Below are 21832 nucleotides of genomic sequence, written 5' to 3'. Positions count from 1 at the left end.
TGCACAAGGATTGATCAAACAAAACTGAATGACTTCTAAAACCAAACACAACAAAATTCAGATTTGTTAGACAATTGACTTTGGAATTTGGTATCGTTAAAGTAATTTTATAGAGTAGAAAGTTGGTTTTGACAATTAGATGAGATATATGATGCAAACCAGTCTATTGGATTTGAAACTTGGTTTAGTTTCATTTACAATATATTTTTTTATTAGATATGGACAAACACTTGACTAGTTTTCAAACACATTTTTCTTCTTTCTCTCAGAGATCGATGTGGATTTTGCTTCAAGACGTGGTGCTTAAGTCCGGTGTTTAGAGGGACTTATATGTATGGGACTGCGTGTCTCCATCCATCAAAAGATTAAAGAGGAAACTCAAGTTTCCCAATTATTAAAAAAAAAACAATCAAACTCTCATTTTTGTTGTTCATTATTGTTTTTTTGGTTTTCTCATTAATTTTTATTTAGACATAGCTAAAGCTGTATGTTTTGTTTTCTTTTAAACAATTTTGATTAATAAAATTGAGAATCTTCTTTCTGAAAATAAGTTTAAAGAGAAGCTTATATTGTTGTCAATCTATTGCAAGAGAACAAATATAGTTTTATGATTTTTTTTTTCTATATATTTTTTGTCAAATCAACTCATCTCAAATGAATTTTTACTAAATGAATTTTTGTGTTAAATCAAGTTCCAACAACAATGATCATGAACTTCATATTCGTCTCATTTGGTGAAGTTCAACGATAGGACAATTCGTAGTCCACATCATTTTCTACGAAACTAGACCACATCTTCTATAACAAGATGATGTGAGGTTGATTTCAAAAATCATCTTGGAGTCAAATTTATGTATGTGTTTGCAACTCCGCCATATTAATTTATGAAGTTAAAAAGATTCTTTAACTATAGTTATGTTCGGTAGTGGATTATATTCGAGAAATATCTAGAGCAAATTTTACAGCGAAAGTGCATCATCTTGGCGAGTCTAAAAATTCAAGAAGCAGCAGCTCCGTGAAGACTGGAGTGTAAAAGTGACTGTGGAGTCTACGAAACTAAGAGCATGATTAACCCATATACTCATTTTGGGGCTCTTAAACATTTTTAATTAGTAAAAGTGATATAAAAGACTATCATAAGAGACACCATTTTTTTGGGTTTCAATGCAAGTTTCTTATTTAGGAGTTCTTAAAAAAAATTATTAAACTTTTTTAAAAAAAGATAAAACTTATTTATTAAATAAAATTTATCAAAAGATAACATTTTAAACATAGATTTTAAAATTTAAACATAATAAAAAAAGATTAATACAATAATCGAGAATAATTTGAAAAAAACATTCGAGCTCAGTAGTTGTCTCCATCACGTCCAAATTTACACCATATATGTTCAGCCAAATCATCTTTCAGTTGCTGATGCTTCATTCTATCACGAATTCTAGTTCGAACACCCATCATATTGGCGATATTTGTCGGCATATCTGTAGAAAAATCGAGATCGACATGTGAACTTCCGGTGTCTTCTCCTTGATGGAACTCTGAAACATCATACTGAGTGTATCCATCTCGTTCGTCTTCTACTATCATATTATGGAGTATGATGCATGCTTTCATTATCTTCCCAATTTTGGCTTTATCCCAAAAAAGTGTTGGATTTTTAACAATGGCAAAGCGAGCTTGCAAGACTCCAAAAGCACGCTCGACATCTTTTCGGACAGCTTCTTGATGTTGAGCAAATAAAGCCGCTTTCGGCCCTTGTGGTATTGTAATAGATTGGATAAAAGTTACCCATTTCGGATAAATACCGTCGGTGAGATAGTAAGCCAAATTATACTCTTTTCCATTGACATAGTAAGTGACTTGCGGAGCATGACCTTTTATTATGTCATCAAAAACAGGTGAGCGATCAAGAACATTGATATCATTTTAGGTACCTGGAGGTCCAAAAAAAGCGTGCCATATCCATATATCATACGAAGCAACCGCCTCTAAAACGATTGTGGGCTTTGCCGAACCACGTGAATATTGACCTTTCCAAGCGGTGGGACAATTCTTTCACTCCCAATGCATACAATCGATGTTTCCTATCATCCCCGGAAATCCACGTTGCTCACCAATATGAAGTAGATGTTGAAGATCAGCCGGTGTCGGTCTTCTTAGGTACTCATCGCCGAATAAATATATTATTCCTTCCACAAAATGTTCCACACATGACCGAGTTGTCGTTGCACCGAGTCGGAGGTATTTGTCAACAGCATCAGCCGCAGTACCATAGGCCAAGACACTAATGGCTGTTGTACACTTCTGAAGTGGAGAGAGACTAAGCCTTCCGAGAGCATCTTTCTTTTGTCGAAAGAATTCAACTTCGTTGGAGAGTCGATCGACAATACGCATGAACAATGGCTTGTTCATTCTAAATCTTCGTCGAAATAGATTTTGAGGATATGTTGGAGTTTCACTGAAATAATCATTCCATAACGTACATCGCCTTCTTCACGATTTCTTTCGATATGAATTCGTTTTTTCCTTTTTTTCCTTTGGTCTTCTTCATTACCAATGGATAAATTCTCTAATGTTTGATCAAATTGTTGATCAAAATAATCATCAAAATATTGATCAAATATTTCATCATCTACTCCCTCAAAAGTGTTAAAAGAAGAAGATGTCATATATGTGATCAACAAGGAAAAAGTGTTTTGGTTTATTTGTGAAGAAAATTTGGAACTTGGGTGATGTCTTTTTGAGAAAGAGAGAAGAAAAAAGTGTTGATTTTTTTTTGAATAAAACGAGTGATGACTTTGTGAGAGGAGGAGGAACTTGTTTGATGAAGGAGAGAAGAAGAACGAGTGATGACTTTGTGAGAAGGAGGAGGAACTTGTTTGATGAAGTTTGTGAGAAGAAGAACGTCTTTGTGAGTTGTAGAGAAGAATGAGTTGTAGAGAAGAGTGAGTGAATGACTTTATGAATTAAAACTTTGTGGATTCAAACACATATATAGAAAAGCAACTACACAATAGTACATGACCACAACAATACATAGACATGTGTTTTCTCTACTGTCCACAATAATACAAAAACATGTGAAGACACAAACAGCTTGCCTTGTCCGTGACCATATTGCGCCAACACACTTCTCCACTTGATGACAGAAACAGCTTGCCTTTGATTTATTGGTGACCGTGACTAGAGAAGACAACACACTTCTCCACTCGATCACAGCATTATTGCCCTGCAAGTAAAGACAGAACTTAATAAACATAAGCAACATATAATCATTGAACTCCACTCGATCAAAGCACTTATATAATCATTGAACTTAATAAGCAGAGCGTTCAAAGACTTGAACTTAACATAGTAAACACATACACAGCCGTTTATTTCATCCATAACAACAACTTAAAAGTCAGAGGGAACAAAGACTTGATCTTAAACGAAATTACACAACAACTTGAGAAACAGAGAGTACAAAGCCTAGAACTTAAACTACTTTTAGACAAGAAGAACTTAAGAACAGAGAGTTCAAAGACAATGAACTTAAGAAACAGAGAGTTCAAAGAGAGTGAGCTTAAGAGCATCGTAAGCTTATAACAACAAGTCAGTAATAAGCTTTTTCTTCAGTTCTTCTTCATAGTCAGCCAGCGGTTCCGGTTTAGCAATTAAACTATCAAGTAGCTTCATCTTGGTCAGCCTCTCTTTCATAGCCATATCCTCCTTCTTCATGGTCCACATGCTCTCAAACGCAGCAACCGATTTCCCCTCTGTCTTGGTGTTTTGCTTACCAATCCCCTTTGCTGCATAAACACCCGGGGGACGAGTGGTTGCGTGATCAGCTTCAGAGGTTGATGATTGTGCAGCCTCGTCACACTTTCTTTTTTAGAACTTCTCTCCGTTTTAGAAGAAGAAAGATCACACCATTTTTGATCATTTCTCAGCTCTTTCCAGGCATGCTCAAGGGTGAATTTCTTGTGGTGGTTGTTGAAAAAAAAATTCATGAGCAAGCTTCAGTACATCATTCTCATTCTGACCGCTGCTTTTCTCTCTTTGTGCAGCTTCATATGCACCACAAAACTTGCCCGCAAGATCATTGATCTTGTGCCAACGCTGCTTACAGTGGCTTGGCTCCCTGTGTTCAGAACCGGCCATCTTAGGACTTGCAGCATAGTAAGCGGTGATTCTCTTCCAAAATGCACCAGACTTCTGCTCATTCCCCACCACAGGGTCTTTGCTCGTGTTTAACCACGAGCTGATGAGCACTACGTCATCGGTTGGTGTCCATGTCCTTCGTTCTTTCCGTTCTCCACGAGAGGCTTCACCAAAAAGAGGCACTTGTGATGAAGATACTTCGCCACTTTCTTGGCCTAAACCGAAGACAATTTCTTGCTGACTATTTAGAAGGTCAACAAAATTAGAATTGTGGCTATTATATGGATAGGAATCCATATCCCACAATTAGAAATAAGAGAAGGCGAGCACAAAGAGTAGAAGAAAGAGAAGAGAAAGGTTGAAGAGATGATAAGATAGGGAAAAAGGAGATATGTTTAATAGAGGAGAAGGAGATGTGTTTAATAGAGGAGAAGATATTAGCAACCAACCATAAAGACAAGACATATATCTATAACACATTCATGACAAAACAAAGCTTCAGTTTCTATCTAAACATAACCATCACAACCTACCAAATCAACTTCAATTTAATACTTCAACTACTATTTATTACCTATCTCAACCATAATCAATCACTAACAAAACATTTATTACCAAACTTAAACCAATACCGGATTCAATTCAACTGATCAATGAGAAATTTGTTACCTCTGTTGTTCGAAGGCGCATTCATCCTCTCTGCATTGTTATTCTTCTCCTTTTGCTTGCTCCCACTTGCTCAGTCCATGTTCCATCCATAAGACAAAACACAGAAACATTTCAAAAACAATCAGCGGATTCATATATTAATTGATCAAACCATGTATTCAATCTCAAGAATCTACATCACAACACCAACCCATCTAAACCAATAAGAACAGGAAGTAATATACTTGATGTTTATTGAATCGAAATTAATCAAATCCACTAAAGGAAACGATCGATCAATACACATGATAGCTCAAACGATCAGTACACTTGATTGCTCTTCATCAACAACACCTACATGATCCAACTTTATATGTCTACAGAACCTAGAAGATCATTTACAGAACCAAAATGGACATATCAAAGCTCTAAAAGGACATCTCTTTAACAAAAACACAAATCATTTACATAACCAAAATCAGAGACATGCAAAACCATAGCGGATTCGAACAACAACACCACAATCAGAGACATGCAAAATCCTAAAAGTTAAAACCTTTACCTTTCGATTCCACGGAGGAGCAACTGACGATTAGCTTCATCGTCGAGCTGAGACACCTTCGGTTTGCTTTGATTCGTTTCTTCAGCGAGGACCGCAACCAGTTTCCTTTATTCACTTTGTCGAGGATCGCCACCGGATTCGTTGCTTCACTTCGTCGAGGAGACCACCGGGGAGTTTAATCAGTTCGTCGAGGAGAAGAACCATTAATTTTCATCGATTACCTACGTCGACGAAAGGAGACAACGGTTTTCGCCTCTTCGCCGTCGAAGAGAGAAAGCGGATGAAAGCTTCGAAAATGAAACTGATTTTTTTGACCTTTCGCTTTCTCCTCCCAAAACGCCTCTCGCTCTGACGCGTGTCCAACAGGAGCCGGTTCTTCTGCGTCTTAATTAAGGGACGTCGCTAACTTTAAAAGTGTTTTCTCCTTTTTATTTAATGCTAAATATGATTAAGAAACACCCTAAGCAACAACGATAAACATGGTCTAAGGGCAACCACAACTGTTAATTTCTCAAAAACAGATTCTTATCTTAGTAATAATAATACTTTAATCATATACATTTTTGTAATTAAATTTTACTTTCTTTAAAAAAATCAAACCATTTATACGTTGACAAATGGCAAAACATTAATACATGGGTCTCTTAGAAGTTCGCTGCATAGAACTGAAAGTGAAGTTTTTGATTTCTCTATCATAATTTTAATTTTTGTTTTTCCTTTAGGAACCTAGCCTAAGAGCATGATTAACCCCATTAGGGTCTTTTAATGATTATTTTAGTAATTAAATGTTGAAAAGAACTTTAGTTAAGAGACTCTTTGATTTTATACTCCAATGCTAGTTTCTTAATTAAGGGTTCTTAAAAAAAAGTGCTCACTAAACCCCAAAGTTAAACTAATAGAGAGAGACATAATCTTTTGGAAGAAACTCTTTGGACCAACATTATCGGCTTTCTTAATGCTGTGTCTTAGTAATAATGACCCAAAAAATAAATCAAAATTAGGGAAAAACAATAGAGACGTGTGTTAATTAAGAAGTTTTCGAAGACGTCCTTAAGGGGCACTTGGCATCATGCGATAGGTTCACCGGTCACTCCCACTTCGTCGAAGACGTCGTCCTCTCCTCCGACGGCCAATTCGCGCTTTCCGGAAGCTGGGACAGCGAGCTTCGCCTCTGGGGTCTCGCCGCAGGCGTCTCGACTCGCCGATTCGTCTGACACACCAAAGACGTCCTCTCTGTGGCCTTCTCGTTCGACAACCGTCAGATCATCTCGGCCTCCCGTGACCGCACGATCAAGCTCTGGAACACTCTGGGGGAGTGTCGGCGTCGTGGGATAAGACCGTGAAAGTTTGGAACTTGTCGAACTGTAAGCTGAGGTCGACTCTTGCTGGTCACACTGGGTATGCTAGTACTGTGGCTGTGTCGCCTGATGATTCTTTGTGTGCTAGTGGAGGCAAAGACGGTGTTGTTTAGCTGTGGGATTTGGCTGAGGGGAAGAAGCTTTACTCTCTTGAGGCCAACTCTGTGATTCATGCTCTTTGCTTTAGCCCGAATAGGTACTGGTTTTGTGCCACGACTGAGCAGGGGATTAAGATTTGGGATCTTGAGAGCAAGAATGTTGTTGAGGACTTGAAGGTTGATCTTAAGGCTGAGGCTGAGAAGTCTGATGGAAGTGGTACTGCTGCCACCGAAAGAAAGGTACAAGTTTGATGCTTTTGTGTTTGATTACAAGTTTGATGCTTTTGTATGGATGGATATTTATGTAGTTTAGGGAACTGTTGCTAGAGGATAGTGTTTATACTTGTATATCAAATCTAGATCTTTACAGCAAATATAGCAGTGTTTTTAGAAATGGTTCTTATGGATTGATCTATTGAAATGCAAATAAACGATGCATCCAACGGTTATGATTGTGGTTTTATATCAGTATGGATTGATCTATTGAAATGCAAATAAACGATTACAGTATATTGTTAGTGTTTTATCAATATGTGAAAGTGAATCATGTGTATCAGTCTATTGATCTGATATAGATTCTATCTTGCTGCAATTTTTGATATTACTAAGAAACAACATAAAGTCCCAGCAATAATAATAATCTGCACTTTTCCTAATGTCTCTTAACCTACGTTGCACGGAAGCTTCATCGGACGTCCGCTTCCCGCTTCGGAACCGGTATCGGAATCGGAACCTTGTGGAAGCTTGCAGAATCTCGCTTCCAAAACGTTTCTAAAATATTCTTTTTAAAAACCTGTTGGAAGCTTACGGTTCCGTTTTGGAATCATGCTTCCGTTTAAAAAAAAAATGCAATGTATATCAATAAAATATAAAACCATAGTTTTAATCTATATAAAATAAAAAAAAATTAATAGTAATGAATATTGAGTTATAAATATACAAATATTAAAAATAATACTATAAATTATCTTTATGCATTGAGATTTTTTATTAAAGATATAGCACATATTGAAATATATTGTGTTAATTATTTATGAAGTATTAAAAATAATTAATATAATATTTTTTGTAAACTTAATTTATATGTATTCTTACAGTTTTAATATAAAATCATTTCAAAATTATTATAAATGAATAAATGCTTTATTTCAAATTTAAATCATATAATTTTTAGTCCTATTTTTTAAAAAAAAATATATATATATATATATATATATATATATATATATATATTTATATATATGGATATACGGTTCCAACACGTACCCGCTTCCTAATATTTTAAAAAATCTCGCTTCTGCGCTTTCTTACGCTTCCGCTTCCACGTACTCGCTTATGTTTCCATGTGCCTATTCGGGCAATAATGTTGATTAAAAAAATCCAACACTGTCTCCTTTCTTCCCGACTGTAGATTAAAAAAACAGAGGAAATCAAACACAGACTGAATGAATTGACTCAAATAATAATAAAAATGAAAATTTTAAATCAATGGCTGATACCTTACCATGTTAGAGCAAAGCCCTCGAAAGAGATTCCCCCAAAATAAAACCTAAAAATCTGGAAAATCAAATTGATTCAGAACAGGGTCATCGTATGCTTATACTCTATGTAGACAAAACTAATTAGCTTGATGAAGTAAACTCACCGGGGAGACGAATATCTATGAAGATCGGAGCGAAACAGTGACACAGAAAAATTCGCCGGTGATTTCAATACGGTAGTTGGAGCAGTACCTGTTGTGAGAGTTCGTACGGAGACGGTGGGGTGGGGAGAGAGGAAGAAGGACGAGAGCGAGAGTATCTTACCAACACGTGTCTTCTGGACCCTAATTAGGAGACATTCCTTATCTAATTACATAATTTTCTTTTCTTTTTAGAAAAAAAGATAAAAATAGCACTAAATCAAGTTTATGTTCCCAAACTAGCACTCAAGATCAAAAGTCACAAAAATAGCACTTAATGTTTTATCAAAAGTCACAAACTTAGGGTTTAGAGTTAAAGGGTGGGGTTTAGGATTTAGGGTTTAGGGTTTAGGGTTTAGAGTTTAGGGTTTAGGGTTTAGAGTTTAGGGTTTAGGGTTTAGAGTTTAGGGTTTAGGGTTTAGGGTTTAGGATTTAAAAATGTGCTATTTTGGTCATTTTAGTTTTTGAGTGCTATTTTTGTGATATAAACTTAGAAAGGTGTTATTTTGGACATTTGCCCTTAACATATATGTGACCATTAATGATAATGAATAATACATATTTGATAACAATTTTTGTTTAATTTTATATTATTAAAATAAATTAAACAATCACATTAAGCATATAATAAAAAATTAGATTTTTTCTTATATGTTATATTTTAAATTTTTAAAAACGACTATAAATTATTAAAAATGGTAAATTACTAAATCACATTGAATTTTTTGTAATCAATAGTTTAACTTTTTTTTTGTTCAAGCAAGATAAAAATGATCATATATCGTAGGGGTGAGCGTTTGGATACCCGTTTGGATTCGTATAGGATATTTCAATATAAAAGTGTAGAACCCGTTCGGGTATTTCTATACTTCAGGTCGGGTTCAGGTATTTTATGTTCGGGTTCAGATATTTTGAGTCGGATTTGGATATTTAAAGTTTTAAGAAAAAGTAAATAAATTATTCACTGTTTAAGTTTTTTGTATTTAAAATATACATTTAACTTAAATGGTTTTCAATTTTTTAAAAGATTAAACTATTAATAGGTTTGGAGATAAAACTTTTAAAATATAAAGACATTAATTTAGTTGTTGTTGAAATTTTAGATGAAATTTTGTTAATTCAAGAAACAAGAGCTTGATATGTATTTTAAGTGAGTAGGAAATGATTTTGTCTATAATTATATGTATATTATATAATTTTGAGCAATGTGCATCATTGATATAATTATTTTGAATAAAATAAGAGAAGTAAACTAGAAATATAGGGTTAAGTATATTTATGTTTGGTTATCTTCAGATATTCGTTCGGGTTTGGATATTTGTTGTCCGGGTTCGGATATTATCCGTTTAGGTTCGGATATCCAATCTCTCCGAATTCAATAACCATTCGGGTATTTTGCTATTTCGGTTTGGAGTTTTGGATCGGATTCAGATGCGGGTTCGGGTATCGGATAAAATGCTCAGCCCTAAAAAATCGTATGAATATAAAGTCTCATTAATAGATATTCATATTATATATATTAATATCATTTAAAATAAATTATATACTATCTAAAGGTATATAAATATGTTAATTTTAAAATTTGCAGTGAAAAAGTTATTGAGATCTTAATATTTAATTTTGAAATTTGTATTGAAAAATCACACATTAAAAATTTTGTGATTAACGGTTTAAATATTTGTTACAGTAAATATACAAAAGTTAAAAAATTATATGAGTAGGAAGTATCAATAATAAATATTTATATTAAAATATACTACATATGTATGTCAATATCACTAAAGTTTAATTTATACCATATAAAGTAAATAAAATGATTTTTTTGATTTATTTATCAAAAATGTGATTGTAAATTAACAAAATATATTGGTTTTGATTTATGTGTTTACTCTTATGTATATACTTTTATGTATACAAATTATTTTTTAAATAGGTAGTTTCTAATATCTTATTTGATTCTGACAATCCCAGAAACACACTTTTTCAAATCAAAGTGATTTTTAATATTGGAAGCATTATATATATTATTTCATTCAAATAAATAATTTAGTTTTGATTTTTATTCCTAAAAATCTTTTAATGAAATATCATGACAAAATTCTAATCACCTCATTTTGAGTTTGTTCGAAGAATGAGATATTTGAGCATTTGTGTTTCTCTCTAATACCTTATCTAGCTATTATAATTGTAAAAATGAATGAATTGTACTATTTATTATAAGTTTTCTGGTTTATCATTTAATAAATCAAACAGTTATTAGTTTATACATAGTTTACATATAGTTGAATTGTAAAGTATTATATATATTTTTATCTGTATATTCTTAAGTAACTAAACCTCCAAAGCGTAGGCTAATAAAATAAGTAATTTATTTTGTTGTTGTATATCTAGATGATTTTTAGACCGAACTGGTGAATATTTACTAGACAGACATTTATATTTCGAGTCTGCACTTATATTCTATAACAACTTGATATATTAGATTTGAACACTAACCTGTTAAAAGGGTTTGTCGGTGATTTTCTTCAAAATTTTGATTCTTAGATATGTATCTGAAGTAGAACTAATTTTTACAGATGTCCATCTTTTTAAATTAACACTTATGTGATTCATTGAATTCATAGAATAAGTTAAAAATGAAACTAAAGTCATATCAATGAAACAGAGAAGAGAACGAAAACACAATTTTATAGAGGTAGAAAATGAAATCACTTATGGAGAGTCAATAGTAAACAAATCGAGAGCAGAAAGCCTAATCCCTTTCATCATTATACAATCGATGTTACCTATTTGGTTTTGGTGATTTGTGTCAGCCGAAAAACTTAATTTCATTTTGTGCATATAAAGTCTTAAAATAATTAAAATGAGTTGCAATACATTAACTCTTCAACAATGATAATACATTTAAGAGACCAACATTTGTATTCGTTATTTTACAATCGATAAAATTGTAGTGTTTCAAAATGTTAAAATCATTTAATTAACAAATATTATTATATGAACTCACCCCGCGGATGCGCGCAGGTTATCATCTAGTTTTAATATATAGCATCATTAGTATTGTTTAGTCTAGAAATGTATAGGGCCAGACCATATTAATCTGTATTGCTTTCAAATGTAAATATAGTAAAACCACAGTAAAAAAAGATAAACTGTTAAAATATAAGTTTTCCAAACATAAGTTATGGAAATACATTCCAAAACTATTGGATATCATCCGTCTGGGGTAACTTTTTAAGACGTCACTAGATTTTTGATCCACTCTGAGTGGGAGGTAACCCGCTGTTAGGTTTGTTTCCAATTTGGTATCATAAGTCAGCTAAAATACTGAAGATCCAGTAGTGTAAGGGAATCACTATGAACCATCGTTGGCAGATTTGGCTTCAAATTCCAAGTAAGATTTGTCTGAACCACTCCTCATGACATCGGGAACTAAGAGAATAAGTAGTAAACAATTACGAAAGTGGCATCTATGCAAATATGCCCCATACCGAACTTGACTTATGGATAAGAAACTTGAATTAAAAAAATCGAACAAAACTTATTAAAATGAATAAGCTTCTTAATCAACTTGATTGCAAGTACAGGCAGGCACCTAATATACCTGAAAGAGCCGGGGTCATGATTTCCAGTCATATGAGTAAGTTTAAGACTGGCTGATGGGGGAAACACATTTCCCTCTGATTTGTTAAATCCACACCACCAGGCATGGAAGACAAATTTAGCTTCCCGGGAGCTTTATTCGTACTTACTCTTAGATCTGTAATGAATACAAAACAACATCCCACTAAGAGGAAACTTCAAAAGCCTCTTTGTCTATAAAAACGTTGAATCATGAAAAAAGCAGTACTTGTTTGAATTGCACAACAATTTGTCCTTCCGCTCCACCGATTCACTCAGAAATCCAACAGTTGTAAACTACCTATTGGATGATAAACACGCAAAAGATCAATGATAAAGCTACAACGAACAGCTGAGATCTTCAGAATATGTCGACTTGGCATTGCTATATTATGCTGTAACAATATTGCTTCCATCTCTGTTATCTTATAAACACAGAAGATTATTAACCAAAAGCAAAAAAAAAAAACCTTTTCTTCAAGACAGACATAACAGACAGAGATGAAAACACTTATCCTCTAAACAGTACATAGAAGTATTTGTTGGATAACGGAAAATCTGAAAGTTGTGTAAATACTATTGAATGTTTTAAGCGGTTTACGTTTCCGCTACGCATAAAAGACTGTTACCACTCATCTTGCTTTTCAATGGATAAATATTGTTCATTAATATAAACATATTGTTTATTAAGAAAAAAAATAAATATGGAATAATAAGCGATGTTTAAGATTCGTAGGTATTGAATGTTTTAAGCAGTTTACGTTCCCGCTATGCAGGATCAAAAGATTGTTACTATTCATCTTGCTTTTCAATGTGTAAATATTGTTTATTAAGAAAAGAATAAATACATATTTTTTATTAAGAAAAAAAATAAAAATGGAATAATAAGTGCGGTATAAGATTCATAGTGTTTAGAAGTGAAACGCACTTATAGAAAAACAATAAACCAAAATGGTGTGTTTTCTTTGACTATTTAAAAGATTTCTTTTTTTTATATAATTCTTTTTTTCTTATGTTTATCGATTATTACACAAATATATCGGATGTATAAACCTCAGAAACACAACACATTAAATTTAATATCCTATTCAATACGTATGCATATTTAACAAATATACTCTTACAGTGAAAATATATTTTAATTAACTTGGTATTAAGTAATAAACATTATATACATTTATTTACTAGATTATTATGATACTTTCACATATTAAATATTTTACTTAATTATACTCCTGTATAAATATATATATAAAATACTATTCACAGGATACATCTTTTATTGATATTTTTTAATATTTTTCTAAATAATATTTTTCAATATTTTTCTAAATAATATTTTAATCAATGCAAATCTATAATATAAATACATGGAAATATTAATAAAAATTATTTTATTTTTGAAAAATATAAATATATTATATGTATCTGCAACTATATTGTTTATTATACATGTTATTTATCAATAATTTAACATTATACACACATAAAGCATATACAAATTTTTCAATTTCAGTTACATAATATCATGTGATCATTTTAATTATATTTAACTTAAGTAACTATATATCTAAAATACAGTTTCTATATATATTAAAAATAATTACCTGGAAAATTTTACTTTTTGGGTTTAACTTGAGTTTTTTCTTTTCAACTTTTGATGTTTAAACTGAAACCAGTCGGAACCTTATGTTTTAAATATGGTTTTTTTATATATTTTTTGGAACCTACCAATTATCCGAGTAAATAGTATCTAGAAATAAAGAACCAGAACCAAACTAAACCGAAACCGAGACCAAATAGATACCAAATTTTTATATTTCAATTTATATACTTATAAATATTAACTATGTTTAGTTTTTAAAATAATCAAATAACATTAAAATAATATTATAAATCAAAATACCTAAAAAAAATTAGTAGAATACTTTATATCCCAAAAGATGTAAAATTATAAAAAATTATCCAAAAATTTAATTACAAATTAAAAAAATCCAATATTTAATCTTGAAAACTCAAAGTTTTTGACTTTTAACATGAATTAACTGAAAAACCGAAGCCAAATTGGAACCTAATGAGATCCAAGATTATATTAATATCACGTAGTTTTAGTTTCTAAAATATAAATATATCATATGTATCATGCAGTTACACTATTCATGATATAATGTACCATTTATATTTTGTTTTCAACCGCTAGCTAATTTTAGATAAACCGAAGTTTGTATGCAGTATGCTTTTCTCTTAAACAAATCACAGTTAAACCATACCGCAATATGAATTCCATTTGATCCGCATTGCTCAACCCATTTTTACCATTCATAACCTAAATAGTGGTTTGGGTACATATTTAGATAATAAGTACACTATAATGTAATTATTGTTGTAAAACAAGAGAATAGAATCTATGTTTACTTATTATTCATAAACATAAGGAGCCATTTATATATAGGGAATTACACCGTCATAGAATAATAGAAAGACTAAAGAAAGGAAATACAAATATGAAAATAGTACAAATCATAATCTAATAAGGAAAAGGCAAGATGTCGATTCTCTCTCTCTCTCTCTCCTCACGGTCGACTCTCTCTCTCTAGCATTGAGCCGGTTATGGACATCCACAATATGATTTATAACACTCCCCCTTGGATGCCATAACCATATAGGGATTGTAATACGCTTTAGATGTTGCCTCATTAAAACATTACCAGAAGAACCCAGTGGGACAAAACCATGGTGAAGGAAAAAGAGTACAACACGTATTACTCCCCCTGTTCTAAACAACTCGCGGCTGGCCTCATGAACAGCCAAGATCTCCGAATGGTTTGAAGATGTGGCCGCGATCGTCTGCTTCATGGAACGCCATGATATGGCTGTTCCACCATATGTGAAAACATAGCATGTCTGTGATCGAGCATTGTGTGGGTCCGAAAGATAACCTGCATCATTAAAAATCAACTAAACCTTCTTTGTTTTGGTTAGTATAAAATAAACTCAAGTCTTTCGTTCCTTGCAGGTAACGAAGAACATGTTTAATCCCGTTCCAGTGCCTTTGGGTTTGACAAGAGCTTAATCTAGACAATAGATTCACGGCAAAACATATATCTGGTTGTGTGACTAGCCAGATACATCAAAGCTCCAATGGCACTGAGATATGGCACTTCGGGACTAAGGACATCGTTATCATCCATCTTAGGACGGAACAGATCAGTATCCAAGCCGAGGGAAGACGGATCAGTATCCAAGCCGAGGGACCTCACGACCATGGGGCTAGAAAATGGGTGAGACTCTGCCATGTTGAATCTCTTGAGTACTTTTCTATATATGGCATTTGATGCACAAGGATTCCATCTCTTATGTACTCAAGCTGTAATCCCAAACAAAACTTTGTTTTTTTTTAAGATCTTTCATCTCGAATTCTTTCGTAAGATATTCAACTGTTTGAGAAATCTCTCCAGAGGTTCCTAGGATATTCAAATCATCAACATACACTGCTATGATTACAAAGCCCTGACCGAATTTCTTTATAAAGATACAAGGGCTGATCGGATCATTCTTATATCCCTCTTTCACTAAGTACTCACTTAGTCTATTCTACCACATTCGGCATGATTGTTTCAATCCATAAAGTGATTTATTCAACTTTATACAGTGTTTTTCTCGAGTACTCGATTTGTTTTTCAACTCTATACCCTCTGGTACTTTCATATAAATCTCATTATCCAGTGGCTCATATAAGTATGCAGTTACAACATCCATTAACCGCAAGTCTAATTTCTCTCTTATAGCCAGACTTATCAGGAATCTAAAAGTAGTAGCATCCACCACAGGGGAGTATGTCTCCACATAATCGATTTCTGGTCTCTATGAGAATCCTTGTGCAACAAGCCGTGCTTTATATCTCACGACCTTGCCGTATTTATTTCTTTTCCTCACAAAGACCCACTTATAGCCGACTGGTTTAACATCATATGGTGTCCTGACTATTGGTCCAAAGACATCTCTCTTCTTTAAAGAGTTTAACTCCACGTTTATAGCTTCTTTCCATTTGATCCAATCTGATCGTTGAGTGCACTCATAAATAGACGTGGGTTCATGATCCTCATTCAAATCCATAACTTAAAGTGCTACCTTGTATGCAAATATATCATCAATGTCGACATTCTTTATGTTACATTGTATCCCAGACAAGACATAGTTTATTGAGATCTCATTATTATCAGGACCGTCAGTACATTGAATCTTGGCGTCCCAAGAATCAGTATTAAATACATCAGGGCCGGCCGCATCTAAGCATTCATGATCGGCCGCAATCGCTATTAGGGTTTTGGGATCAGCCGCGGTTAAGTCCCAGGATTTAGGAACGGCCGCGGTCGTGTCTAGGGTTTCAATAACCTCGGTTTTATTCTCTGCACCTTTCTTAGTTTTCCGAGGGTTCGTATCTTTGGAACCTATTGGTCTACCACGTTTCAAACGTTGTCTAGACTCTGTAGCAACTTGATTGTGTCCCTCTTGAACATCAATTCTGATTGGTGCATTAGCAGCTGGTATATATGACTTAAGTCACTCTTTTCGAGTCAGCAAAGGAATTTGGCAATTGATTAGCTAGCTTTTGTAAATATATAATCTTTTGGACTTCTAAATCACATTCCTGAGTCTGAGGATCTTGCCAAGATAATGATGTTCGATTCCATGTAATCTTTTTTTTTACCAGTTTATTGCTATCTCCCCCTAATGTTGGATGTTCGGATTCATCAAAGTGACAATCCGCATACCTGGCCTTAAATAAATAACTTGTAGTTGGCTCAAGTATTTTATAATCGTGGGGGAATCATATCCAACATATATCCCCATCCTCCTTTGAGGTCCCATCTTTGTTCTCTGTGGTGGTGCAATTGGTACATAGACGGCACAGCCAAATGTCTTAAGATGAGATATGTCTGGCTCATGACCCGTAAGCAATTGTAATGGGGAATATCTATGTTCACTAGACGGTCTTATACGAATCAGTTCGGTCGCGTGCAAGACCGCGTGTCCCCAAGCTGTGGCCGGAAGCTTAGACCTCATAAGCAATGGTCTAGCTATTAGCTAAATTCGTTTTATGAATGATTCGGCCAAGCCGTTCTGTGTATGTACATGTGCCACAGAGTGTTCCACACTTACCCCCATGGACATACAATAATCATTAAACGCTTGGGACGTGAACTCACCAGCATTGGTCTCTATCATTCTGACCTTAGCATAGTAAAAGGCCAGTAGAGAGCGCATGTATAGACTCTAGGACTTTCTTATAGCCTTGGCCGATCTCTATGATCTGAAGGAACTTTTTGTTTCCTTCGCCCTTAGTCTCAATATGAAAGCCATTCATTCGAATGTCTTTAAAGCTCAATAGGCTTCTCTTAGAGCTGGGTGAATACAATGCATCAGATATCTCTAGATGCGTACCCTTAGGCAACAGGATGTTAGCCTAGCCGTAGCCCTCTATGAGACTGGCTATACCCGGAATGATACTTTAGAGACTTCATATAAAAACTTTCATTCATTAACAAAATAAGTTCAAAGCAATCAAAACATAGAAAACATAAAGCAAAGAACACGAAAACATAGATGTCGAATTCAACTTCATTCTTTTAAACAATCTGAAGTTTCATAATCCATAAGATTGTCTCGTTCATGATTTAAATCATCTTCACCATCTTGATAAGTCATATGAGCTTCAGGATTCTTCCCTTTCAAATTCTCTTGGTAGAGGTCAACGAGATGTTTGGGAGTCCTACATGTCTTAGTCCAATGATTATCCATACCACATCTATGGCACACGGATTTGGTCGAGTTTTGTGGCTTGAAAGATGTACCACGGCCTCCATAGGAGCCACGTCCATATGAGTTGCCTTGGCCTCGACCAAATGAGTTTCAGTCTCGACCACCACGTCCATGCCATTTTCCACGACCATGATTGTGTTGGCTATCACTCTGGACATGGTTCGACTCTTTCTTAGCCTCTACGGTCGCATGTGCCTTAGGTAATGGGTTTGTTCCAGGAGGTCTCAATTCACTTTTTCTCATCAACAGTTCATTGTTCTGCTCAGAGAGCAAGAGACAAGAGATCAGATTAGCATAAGTTGTGAAGCCCTTCTCTCGGTACTGTTGTTGTAACAACACATTGCTTGTGTGGAAGGTGGAAAAGGTTTTCTCAAGAATATCCTTATCCGTTATATCCTCACCACACAGTTTCAAATTTGAAACTATTTTAAACAGGGCCGAGTTATACTCATCCACGGACTTGAAGTCCTGGATTCTGAGATTCCTCCAATCATACATAGCCTTTGGTAATAACACTGTTCTCTGGTGATCATATCTCGTTTTCAACTCTGTCCAAAGGTCTAGAGGATTCTCAATGTTCAAATACTGATCTTTGAGACTCTCAATAAGATTATGGCATATAATTAATATCGCACTGTATCTATCTTTCTCACTTGCATTATTGCCCTCGGTGATACATTCACCGAGTCTCTTGGATTTTAAGATGATCTTAGCATCAAGTGCCAATTGCAAGTAATTATCTCCAGAGAGACTTAGGGCAGCAAAATCCAAGTTGTTGATTTTCGACATCTGAAATCATATGTTTCATAATTTAGATTTAAAAGTGTTCAAGCGAATGCAATCAATATGCTCAAGCTCCGGATTCTAGGTATGATGCAAATAGGTCATTCGTATATGATGCATACATGTTCAATCTTAGCATTCAGATTCTATATGCAATCAGTTCGTACTATTATGCATGCATGATGCAAACAAGCCGTACGGCTACAATCTTAGCAAACGGTTTCAATGCAATCAATACAATGGTTATTCGTTTTCAATCTTAGCAAACGGTTTTCTAAGAGTTCAATGTGTAATTGCAATCAAACATTCGAGCAATGCAACAATTAGGGTTCATTCGAGAATGTATGAAAACTATCAATACTAGCCGGATCATTATCAAGACGAGAATGCATAAATCATTTAACCTAGCAAGCGATTTCTATTTCAATTCAAGCATTCGGTTTTAATCAATCAAACAAGATAGTATTCGATTTTAATTTCAAGACATTAGGGTTTCGATCAAACAATCAATACGACTTCAATTTGAAAATCATTCAATCGGTTTTATCAATTCAAATAACCAAATTCAAGAATGAGATTATCAATCCTAGCAATCGATTTCTATGTGATCAAATTCAATACGGTTTTAATTAATCAAGGCTAGCATACTATATCCAAACATACAATCATTCAAACAATCAATTTCGATTCAAAGCATTAGATTAGGGTTTCGATTTTAATTCATTCAATCAATCAATTTGATTTCGAATTAGGGTTTATAAAATTGAATGTGTTTTAGTATTAGGGTTTTAAATAAAATTGATTTCATGCATTCATGCAATAAGCATGTATGCGGCTAGGATCATGGATATTAGGGTTTCGATTTTGATCTTAGATCATTGGGGTTTTGAGATTCAAAACCATTAAGGTTTCGATTTTAATTGATCAAACAATCAATCTCGATTAGGGTTTGGGGTATCGAACTTATGATTATGAGCTTCGATTTACTCATTGGGGTTTTGATCTATTACCCTATGGTTTTGATTTCAACATTAGATCATACTATTAGGGTTTGTAGTTTTTATGGTTTCGATTCTTATCAAACAATCAAATTCGATTATGGGTTCTCTTTAAGGTTTTCAATTACCTTAACCTCAAGTAGGGTTGAATGGACCACCAAAGAGTTGAACCGCGAGCTGGAACTGATCGGAACGCGAGCTGATGTTGTCGCGAGCTGCCTGATTGCTGAGATCGGGAACGCGAGCTGTCCAACGTGTTGATCGGGTCGCGAGCTGTCTGAGATCGTCTTGTTTGCGAGCTGAGGTTGAACAAGCCGAGATCGTCTGAGCTAGATCAGGAACGCCTTGAGCTGAAGCTGATCGGGAACAGATTGCAAACAAGGATCGAAATGTAAGGTTTCGCAATCGGGATTAGGATGGTTCACCGGTAAGGATGTTCGCCGATTAGGGTTAGGGTTTTAGGCGGTTTATTTTAGCTTAGGGATTTAGATTCTATTGTGCTGATAACGTGTTGTAAAACAAGAGAATATAATCTATGTTTCTGTATTATTTATAAACATAAGGAGTCCTTTATATATAGGGAATTACACAATCAGAGAATAATGGAAAGACTAAAGAAAGAAAATACAAATATGAAAAGAGTACAAATCATAATCTAATAAGGAAAATGCAAGATGTTGATTCTCTCTCTCTCCTCACAGTCGACTATCTCTCTCTCTTTAGCATTGAGTCGGTTATGGACATCCACAATATGATTTATAATAATTATCGTTTAATTAAAATTGAAAAAAGTATCTCTCTCTCTTCCCTTTAGAGAGAGAATGAAAGTTGAAATTGGAAGTTGGGGGATTCAGTTAGAGACCAATTGTATAGGTTTTGGACAAACAAGGTTTAGGTTTTGTAGGTAAAACCAGTCTTGTTAAAAAAAGAAAAAAAAGGAAATCGACGGTGGTTTTCGTAACAAAACAAAAATAAAAAAGGAAAAAAGAAAATCGATGGTTTGCTATATAAATTATAGATTTGGGAGTGGAAGAACATGATGGCGTCGATGGAGATTTATCAGAGAATTGTCAGAGAAACCAAACGGATAAGAAAAGGAAGAAGAGAGTGGAAGATTGAGATCCCCAATGATGTCATGGAAGAAATCGTGATGAAGCTTCCGGTGAGATCGATTATGAGGTTCCAAGCGGTTTCAAAGCATTGGGAATCGGTGATTAAGACAAGAGATTTTGGGGCAAGACACATGGCTCATCAGAGAAACAAAGATCCTAAACTCATGTTTGTTTCTTATGGTTTTGATCATATCCGTTTTGAGCAAAGGGACTTGGAGACGACTTCTCTTGAAGAGAGACTCTGTTTTGAAATTGAAGAGATTAATGGTCCTATCGAGATCTCCGAATGCTGCGATGGCCTTGTCTGCTTCTACTGCTTGACTCAAGCAGTGGGAGTGATAAATACGGCCACAGAAACGTTGTTGCCACCACTCCCCTTAGCAAATTTTCAGCGTCTTCATAAAGACCATCCAGATCTGGAGCGGGATGTGATGGTCGAAGATGATGCTGCTGTTCCAGTTCCATTCATATCATTTACTATGTTTGGATTTGGGAAAGACAACGTCACAGGACGATATAAGATAGTGTGGCTCTATAATATATATCCTATTGATTGGCCACAAGGAGATATAATCAGCTACTTAAAATGATTGGTTAGATACTTGACTCCCAAGCTTTATATCTATGTTTTACTTTTGGATTTAAACTCCAGTTAAGAATTCTGGTTTTGTCTTAAGCTCAGAACCATACAAGCAGATGAAGGGAGAGAAGTCAATAGCATTCGTGTGTAGAGTATAAAAGACCAATTGTAGAGGGTACGCCTGGGCATTTTAACCTGGACCCGAATACCCGAACCGGAACCGACCCAAAAATACCTGACCCGGAACCAAACCGAAAATTTACAAGTACCTTTTGGGTCTAAAATTTTTTTACCCGAAAGAACCGGAACCGAAAAGGAACCAATCCGAATAGACCCGGACCCGAAAATAACCGACCCGAATAGATCCGACCCGATAAGAACCGATTTGTACTCGACTTAAAAACATGTATATCTAAAACTATGAT

General features: G+C 34.4%; 2 protein-coding genes, 1 long non-coding RNA gene and 1 pseudogene across 4 annotated transcripts; 2 read left to right on the top strand and 2 right to left on the bottom strand.

The window, feature by feature from the left end:
• Positions 1 to 3582: 3582 nt before the first annotated feature.
• On the bottom strand, positions 3583 to 4440 carry LOC111211804. The gene is made up of 2 exons (XM_022713088.1): positions 4009 to 4440; positions 3583 to 3864 (listed from the first exon to the last, which is right to left on the bottom strand). The coding sequence occupies exons 1-2, from the start codon at positions 4438 to 4440 to the stop codon at positions 3583 to 3585; spliced, it is 714 nt and encodes a 237-aa protein (XP_022568809.1).
• Positions 4441 to 5988: 1548 nt separating this feature from the next.
• On the top strand, positions 5989 to 7240 carry LOC111203010 (annotated as a pseudogene).
• A 3747-nt stretch (positions 7241 to 10987) lies between these two features.
• Positions 10988 to 13373, bottom strand: LOC106353507. 2 transcript variants are annotated; one of them, XR_001271818.3, is made up of 4 exons: positions 12582 to 13373; positions 12341 to 12412; positions 12095 to 12250; positions 10988 to 11922 (listed from the first exon to the last, which is right to left on the bottom strand). It is a non-coding gene; the product is annotated as an uncharacterized LOC106353507 (long non-coding RNA). The 2 variants fall into 2 exon arrangements; XR_007323865.1 differs by having other exon boundaries at positions 12341 to 13373.
• A 7381-nt stretch (positions 13374 to 20754) lies between these two features.
• On the top strand, positions 20755 to 21417 carry LOC106355698 (putative F-box protein At2g02030). Its single transcript, XM_013795599.2, has one exon. It carries the CDS (start codon positions 20755 to 20757, stop codon positions 21415 to 21417), a length of 663 nt encoding a protein of 220 aa, XP_013651053.2.
• Positions 21418 to 21832: the final 415 nt, after the last annotated feature.

Source organism: Brassica napus, chromosome C5, assembly GCF_020379485.1.
Source record: "Brassica napus cultivar Da-Ae chromosome C5, Da-Ae, whole genome shotgun sequence".
NCBI classification, from domain to species: Eukaryota; Viridiplantae; Streptophyta; class Magnoliopsida; order Brassicales; family Brassicaceae; genus Brassica; species Brassica napus.
This window is presented reverse-complemented; position numbering and strand designations above follow the sequence as displayed.

Bases quoted from the DNA above. Each gene is read 5' to 3' on its own strand.
- LOC106355698 (XM_013795599.2), top strand. From the start codon at position 20,755: ATGGCGTCGATGGAGATTTATCAGAGAATTGTCAGAGAAACCAAACGG.
- LOC111211804 (XM_022713088.1), bottom strand. From the start codon at position 4,440: ATGGATTCCTATCCATATAATAGCCACAATTCTAATTTTGTTGACCTT. The intron at 3,865-4,008 runs GTACTGAAGCTT...TAAAAAAGAAAG, and splicing joins GCGGTCAGAATGAGAATGAT to TGTGACGAGGCTGCACAATC.